Source organism: Buceros rhinoceros, unplaced genomic scaffold, assembly GCF_000710305.1.
Source record: "Buceros rhinoceros silvestris isolate BGI_N320 unplaced genomic scaffold, ASM71030v1 scaffold13807, whole genome shotgun sequence".
Taxonomy (NCBI): domain Eukaryota; kingdom Metazoa; phylum Chordata; class Aves; order Bucerotiformes; family Bucerotidae; genus Buceros; species Buceros rhinoceros.
In genome coordinates, this window is record NW_010421650.1 from 223 (window position 1) to 8,372 (window position 8,150).

Sequence of the window (8,150 nt, forward strand, 5' to 3'; positions counted from 1 at the left end):
CCCGCGGTGGGCGAGGTTTAGGATAAACCCTGCCTGCCTGCCCTCGGGAGTGCCCACCGCGCCAGTCCCCGGTGGCCAGCTCAGCGCAGCTTCCTGACGTGCTGGTGCTGGTCTCCTCCGTAGCAGGTTCTGCTAACACCTGTACACGTCGTGTCTGGAGAGGTTGGATTGAAAATCTAATGCTGACCTGGCTGACGTTTGTCTTAGTCACGTACCTTAAAATGCGATCGCAAACTGGAGGCTCGGACAGAGGCCTTGCAGGGGAGGTGACTGCGCAGGAGGTGTCAGGGGAGTCTCTGAACGACACCGGCAGTGAAGATACCCCAGCAGGCAGCGAAGGCAGTTCTGCCGGCCCAGGTGAGCCCGTCCGGCTGGCTCCTCATCTGGGTGCAGTATGAGTTTATCCTGACTGACCACAAAGACACTGAAAATCTTGTCGTAACTGAGGCTTACTCAATTGCTATCTTCTTCTGTCTTTTTTTTCCTCCTGTTTCTTTACTTTTCTTCTTGCTGGAGGGATGTTTTCCAGTGTTGCAATCATGACCTCTAAATGTCTTACCTGCAATCGTATTTAAACGAGCTGGTACAATCATGTTGTTTGCACTGTCTCTTTTTAAGTGTGGGGACTACAAGTGCTTTAATTAAATATAACATATAGTAGATATCTAACACCAAAAGAACATTGGTGCCAGTACTTTACTGTCACTGTACACTGTAATAACCTTAAGACTAGTGGGTACTACCTGACTTCCAGATCTAGAAAAAAAAATAAAGCTGATTTCAACAGTTTATTTTGCTGCTACATTTTACCGCTTTGCATTCTAAAAAAGTTAACTTGCCTTTCAATAAAAATGTCAGCATAAATCTTGGCTAGAACACCCCTTTTCTTGAAATTTGTATTCAAGTGCTCTTCAATATTTCTCTAAAGTACTTGGCAACGTGATACTTTTTCCTCACCCATGCTGTTAAATTGCAACTTGTTTTCTTACTTGCAAAGAGGTTAAAACTCAAGAGAAAGGCATCAACCGTGTGTCCAGAGCAGATCAACAGAGTGAACAAAAATCAGATGGTGATCACACGTCAGTAACCAGCTCGTCCAGGCAAAGGACAGAAGAAAAGAGAGGCTGCGTGAGGTAAAACGCAATGGGTTTTATTTCAATCTTGGCATCACTGAAGTCAGTGGGAGTTTTGGTACTCTGCGTGTTAACCAGGTCAGGAGGACAGTTTTGAAGGTGGACTTGAGGAATTCGTGATCTGTTCAGCTTCTATTCTTTTATGGCCACAGTAGCAAACTCCGTCCTAGGTACTTGCCATGATCTGTTTAATGGATCTGGAGAAAACTGCGCAGCGTAAGTAAACAAATCTAAAAGCTAATCCACATGAAAGGTTTGACTTCACTGCATTCACTCAAGCTTTTTGTTATTTTGCAAATATTTTCATGCCAAGAAAACTGATACAGGCCTTAGGCCTACAAATACTTACGGCCACAAATGCAAAGTTCAGTTTGTTCATATGGAATTTAGAAGTAGAAAATAATTTGGAGTCATTTAACATGGTACTTTGGCAATATTTCTTCAAGTGAGGTGTGTCTTCTAGAACTTCTATTCTGGAATTTTGTTTCACAAAATCTAATCTCTCTAAGCAGGAAGATATAAATATTTTCTGCTTTGCTAATCTGAGAAAAACGTTTCGTATTGGCTCTGCCACCAAAGCAGCAAGGAATGGAGGGAAGAATTGGAGAGGAAGGACCCAGAACCTAACAGAACCACGCTGCTCTTCCCCAAGCAGATGGACTCTAATTCCCTCCCCACTTTCCTACATGGTCTCTGTTTTTTTTAGCAGAAGAGCCCAGTAACTGCTTTCAAACAGGTAGAAGTGGAAATCTGCTCCCACAAACCTGCTGCTTTTTTATTCGGAGCACAGTCTTGAGAGCTGTAGCTATTTCTCTGGCATAAAAGAACTACTAATTGTGTTGTGCTGAAATCTGTTAAAACCCCAAAGATTTCAGAATGTGCACTGAAACACAGTTTTGTTTTGCTTCTGCTTCTCATATTGTTTTAGAATGACAAAAAAGATTCTTCAAGACATCTGTAAACAGCAGAAGTTATACCTGACCCCGTACTTAAACGATACGCTTTACTTGCATTACAAAGGTAAGATGGGGACGTGGTTTAGATTTTAGCATTCTAAGGAGCATTTTGGCCGAGAATCAAGTTCACTGAAGTGTCTAATAAATCTTTCAAATTAGAAATGTAATTTAATTTTATATAATAAGCTGTGGAACAAAATGAGTCGATATGAAGGTGAGAAAGGAACTGACCATAGACCTAATTCACTTTGTGGAGTCATTCAAATGATCAATAGGAATCAAGGGACACTTCTGGGTTTTTTCCCAAAACAGTATGAGAAGTGTCTTAAAGAAGTGTCTGGGTTGCATTCAGAGGAAAATATGTGTATTTTCTCTTAAATGTGTTTGTATAAAGAAGCTGTCAGGGACTTATTTACTGCCAAATAAAAATGGTCAGGAAGAAGTGGAACAGTAAAGTCTTGCTGCGTGTTCTCAAACACTTCTGAAAGAAAAAGAAGGTGCTAGAATGAACATGGATCATCTTGTGATCTTTGAGCAGTTTTTGCGTGAGCTGGTGCAGGTTAGCACAAGAATTGATTTAAATCTAGATCTACCTGCGCTAGATCTACCTTCTACATTTGGCCTTGGTTTTGCTGTTTTATTTGAGAACCTAAAGAGCCGCACGAGATCTAGACGAGAAGAGGTACCTGTACATTGTTCTCCTTTATGGGCCACGTCCTGTGGCGTTGAGGCAGTGGCAATATTGCCTTCCACTGGTGGTCTACAGACTATTTCCACAGTGCTGGCTTATAAATGGACTCTTCCAAAGACTTGGTTTTGGTTTTCAGCACAATTTCGTTTTACACCATCTTCTTCTGCAGGGTTTGACCGCCTGGAGAACCTCGACGAGTACACTGGATTGAAGTGTTTGTGGCTGCAGTGCAACGGCATAACAAAAATCGAGAATTTGGAGGCTCTGACAGAGCTGCGTTGCCTCTACTTGCACCTCAATTTAATTAACAAAATCGAAAACCTTGAACCCTTGCAGAAGCTGGATTCCCTCAACATCAGTAACAACTACATCAAGACCATTGAGAATCTCTGTAAGAGCTGTTGGTGCAACATGTTTTAACCTATAACGAGCCCCTATTCCTAAGCTTGGACCAAGCTAAGCTATGATTAGTGGCACTAGTTTTAGTGATTTTTTTTTTTAATTCCTGTAAAATTTTGCACAATATCTCATCCCAAAGTCCATGAGGCCTCTGTTGAAGAGTCACACCTAAGTATTTTGCACTTTAAATAGCTGAGAAAACAGAAAGAGTCTTTATTTTCAGTTGGATACCTGGGACAGTTCAGTGGTTTTTCCTCACTTAATACCCTGCTATGTGTGTTGTAGACAGGCTGCCAACCCCATTTTCACCACTTACAGTTAAGAAGCGCTTTGGCAGCGGCAGACATGGCTACCAAAGCTTTTATGTCTGTTAAAGGATTTATTCCATCTGCAGCAGAAAATGAATTCCTGTACGTTGTCACTTGTGTACGCTGGGAGTCTGAAATGTGAATTTAAAACACCCACCATCCTAAAACCAACCAACAACTTTTCCTGGGGTGAAGAAAGCAGCTTCAGAGGCCAACCAAAAAGTGCATGTAACAGAACAAAAAACGTAGAGAAAAAGCTTCCAGTGTGATCTAAACTATTATTTTGACAACGCACTTTTCTCCTTGCTCCAGAAACCCCCCAGCAAAGCAGTGACACTGACCTCCCGTTTCATTGTGCTGCTCTTGTCCAACAGCTTGTCTTAAGGTCCTGCAGAGCCTGCAGATCGCTCACAATAAGTTACAGACGGTGGAAGACATCCAGCACTTGCAAGAATGCCCAAGTATTTCGGTTCTCGATCTTTCCCACAACAATCTGAGCGATCCAAGTATCGTGACCGTTCTGGAGACCATGCCTAATTTGGTAAGCTGCATATAGCTGAGGTTTGGATCATCCACACGGGTGAGTCCAGTGCACAACAGGTCCTGAGCTAGAAAAATACTGTTAAACGTTATCTGTGTGTTGTAGATCAGCTGTGATGCCCCAGATGTTTTATTCACTTCCTGTTTTTTAAATGGTAGCGAAAGTGCATGTTCAGATTGGGTTGGGGTTTTTTTTGCTACTCAGCTTTAAGAATTGTTTCCTTTCTTTCTCCAGCGCGTGCTGAATTTGATGGGAAATGAAATGATAAAGAAAATTGCTAATTATAGAAAAACACTCACTGTTCGACTAAAACTACTAACCTATCTGGATGACAGGCCAGTTTTCCCAAAGGACAGGTAAGAAACAGAACTGTCGTCTTCACACAGCAATAAAGCTCAAACACTCATGATCCATCACCTGTTCTTTGCCAGTGTTGTCGCCCTGTCCCGTAAGGGAGTGTCCTGCTATCTGCTTTTCCCCTCTTGCAGCTGTTTTATGCTATTACAAGCTATTTTAAATTTCTCCCTCATTGTAGGGTGGGGCTTTTAATAGCTTTTTATATTTCAGCAAGCTCTTGTGTTTTCATCAGAGCCTGTGCAGAAGCCTGGGCTGTTGGAGGGCTTGAAGCTGAGAAAGCAGAAAGGGAAAAATGGGAAACCAGAGAGAGAAGAAAAATCCAAGAGAGCATTGATGCTTTAGCAGCAATCAAACGAAAAGCAGAGGAAAAGAAAAGATGGAAGCAAGTGGAAGAAAGAGATGTTAGTGCAAAGAGTGGAAATGGAGATGCAGAAGGTTTGTGGTTACTATTTTGGAAGTGTTTGTGTCTGCTTCAATTTGAATGTTTAAAGGAGACGAATAGTTCCTCAGTCTCCAGAAGCTGGCTGATGCAGTTTTCGGAATATATTTATGAATCTTCTTTTCTCACAGTAAATACTTTGTTAATCTTGGTGCGTCTTAGATTAACCACAAACGATCATCACTTTTCTCACTGCAGATGGAACAAGACAACAACAAACCATTTTCTGTCCCAGCCTTTCAAGCTCTTGTGCTCCTCACCAGAGCAACCAGGCGCTAGTCAGGGCAATAGTGCAGTCTCTTGCGAGGAGCTTTGGATGCGTGTCCTAGGCCAAACTATTAAGACCATGTACTAAAGTTTGGATATTTAGAATGAGTCATGGTATATTAACTCAGAAGTTTTAATAAACTTGTTTCTTCTGTAGGAACACCTGCAAATTCAGATGACAGTGATGGAAATTCTAATACATCAGAGACTTCAAATGTATCAGAAGAGCAAGAAACTCAAGAGAAGACTGAGCAATTTAGCAATGAAAGTTTTGATGCTGGTGGTGAAGTGATAACACATCTAGCAAAGAGGGGAGATAACACAGATTTCACAGCTGGAAACATTCTGGCTAGAATTCAAGAGGATGCACAAGAAACGAACTCTTACAAATGCTCAAACTTCAGCCAGACGACAGAAGGTGACGTACACAGCGAAGAATCAGACCACACTGAGGATGGTGGTTTCGTGCCTTCACACATGGAAGAAGGCTTTTGTAGCTTTGTGTTATAGTGATATTAATTTATACAATGTATGGGAGACCAAGAATGTGATGGGAAGGTGAAGGGCTGGGTTTGGCTGTGAATTCTGCAGTGGCCCCCAGCAGTATGGTCGTGCAGTGATTGCTGTTGCAGTGTAGAAAGTCTTTCTCTCAGTTCTCCACAATTGTCTTTTGTTGCTTCTTTAGATCTGCCGAGGGAGAAGGTGGCTGCTGACGCGGCCACACTGCCTGGACTGGATGAATATGGTGAAATTGAACCGATCAAAGTGGAAACACGTGAAAAACTCTACCTTGACGTATGTATTGGATTCAGATTTTGAGATGCTCAGATTTGGGTATTGTCTGCTCTCAGATGAACTCTTGTAATGTCCTGGCTACACAGCCAGGTTTCTAAGAAAGGTCTGCTACTAGGAAAAGTAAAAGGAAAGAAAAAAAACCCCGAAAGTGAAGTTGTAGGGGTGTTCTTTCTCTCCAGTGTAGCACGTACAAAGAATTTCCCACTGCTGCCAAAGTTTGTTTTGTCCTTCGGCCACAAACCACCTGAAGCTGACCTTCTGTCTCTGTCATTTCTCTGGAGAAGTTAACAAGGACTGTCATTTAATAAACAGAAATCACAGCAAAAAGAACTAGTGGATACATGCATCCCTTTGGGCAAAGCTCAAATGAAGTATGCAGTTGCAAAGTGAAGAGGCAGCCACCCACTCATTGTAAGTGGTAGCTGGAAGTATTAAATATTGTAAAATGATTCTCAAAATACAACTTTTTGGTATGTTTCCAAGAAAAGCAGAAAGTGCATTATTCAGGCAAATAATAAGCGACTGACATTTGTAATGTATTCTTCTATTATCTAAGATTTCTGTCTGACAATGCAAACATTTAATTGTGTTTTGCCACATTTAACCGTGAGGGGGACATGGATACCACCGAAAAATACCATCTGGCTTCCAGGGAGAACTTTTCAATATGCCCAAATTGTGGCACCGCTGCTAAACTGACCATGTCAGGTTATGACATGACTAATAATAACAAACCTCTGAGCTTATGATTCCCCAGAGCAATTAACATACTCTTCGATCCCCTGTACAGCCACTGTTAACTAAATTATTACTGGAACGTTTTAGAAAAGTCTCGTATTTTTTCCATGCTCTTAATTTCCCAGGGAAAAAATCAATCTTGCTATTGACAGGCTCAACCCACTCTTCAGCTCTAATTCTAGAGAAGAAAACAAAGCCCCAAATCACACACTAGTACATATTTCAGCCATTCTGTGCTGCTTTGTTCTCCAGCTGACGTTTAGTAGTGGGAAGAGCTTCCCCCAGCCACCTCCAGCACTTACACTATTGCAGGCTTCCCAAAGAGAGGTAGCACCGACAGCGCAGCGAGTGGCTGAGGAGGTGCCAGTGGTGAGAAGCTGTGGAGCAGCACCATCATCTTTATTGATATCCTGGAGTCAGTTGATGGTCTCAGTGCTGACATAAGGGAGGAGAGGAGGAAGGTCCGCAATGCCATGGTAACAACATCCCTCTGTCAAGCAGAAACGAGCTCATGTTGATGTTCTTTCTGCAGGCAGATGAGTTTTCCCTTTCCCACATGTGCTTCACAGACAAAGCTTTCATCTCGGAGCGGATAACAGCGTGGTACTGCTGGCTGTGGCCTCTGACCTCAAAAGCATTGCTTTGAAGAAGATTCCCAGTGAGACAGCAATGCTAGATCTTACTGGTTACAGTAGCTTTTCCCACTGATTAATAATCTTGTAATTGTCTTCAGGACCTGCCTGATTTAGAAGATATCGATGTAAATGACTTTCCCCTGGAAGAGGAAATCTTTGTTCCGAAAGTAAGATTGTTGTTAATTCCCATGGCGAAGCTTCCCTAAACACTTTTACCAATGTTTTGCAAAATGAGGATCACCTAAGTTGCTGGTTTGGGAGATGCAATCAGTTGTGCATTTATAAACTCGAATGCATGTCTCAGCCGTGCTTCTCTATCCACTTGTAAAACTTTTTTTATATCACTGCAATCCAAAAATAGGAGAAATGCAAAATGTCTCGGCCAACAAAGCCTCCAATTAAAAGAAGGGAAGGGAACAAAGAGGGTTGCTGAAGGAGTACGTCTTGGCAGCTCCCACTGTCAAGGGCATTTGGTTCTTCTCTGAAGTCAGATGAAGATGTTAGTCAGGTCCCTGGGTTTGAAGGTAATCAAAGAGCCCACACATTGCTGAAGTGCTGGAACAGGTCTTCTTTTTGTGTACTGCTAATAGTTTATGGTCAGTTCATCACTATTGCCTGAGGAATAGTTAATCCCCAAGGCAGCAGAGCTATGGGTGAAGCACATCTTCCATACGTTTTGGGAGAATAGCAAATCAAAGCTGACAGCTGTTGTGTGGATCCAGAAGATATTTACCCATCTGTTAGTTTTTACATCTAGAATAATATCTCTTCAATCACAGTTTCTACCTTTACTGCAGGAATATCACCCAAAGATTGAGATAATTTCTGAAGTGACAACTGACAGCGATTCTGCGTTAGAGGAAAACAGTAAAAGCATGTTTGAGAATTCAG

The 8,150-nt window shown here is 42.1% G+C and overlaps 1 protein-coding gene across 1 annotated transcript in view; it reads left to right on the forward strand.

The window, feature by feature from the left end:
- Positions 1-221: 221 nt before the first annotated feature.
- DNAAF1 (dynein, axonemal, assembly factor 1) overlaps positions 222-8,150 on the forward strand; it is an 8,645-nt gene continuing 716 nt past the window's right edge. The window contains exons 1-11 of the mRNA XM_010139760.1: positions 222-357; positions 998-1,133; positions 2,062-2,153; positions 2,950-3,171; positions 3,862-4,028; positions 4,263-4,384; positions 4,618-4,820; positions 5,249-5,509; positions 5,777-5,886; positions 7,358-7,426; positions 8,057-8,148. Coding sequence (XP_010138062.1) covers positions 222-357; positions 998-1,133; positions 2,062-2,153; positions 2,950-3,171; positions 3,862-4,028; positions 4,263-4,384; positions 4,618-4,820; positions 5,249-5,509; positions 5,777-5,886; positions 7,358-7,426; positions 8,057-8,148 — 1,610 coding nt within the window. The remainder of the gene's footprint in view (positions 358-997; positions 1,134-2,061; positions 2,154-2,949; positions 3,172-3,861; positions 4,029-4,262; positions 4,385-4,617; positions 4,821-5,248; positions 5,510-5,776; positions 5,887-7,357; positions 7,427-8,056; positions 8,149-8,150) is intronic.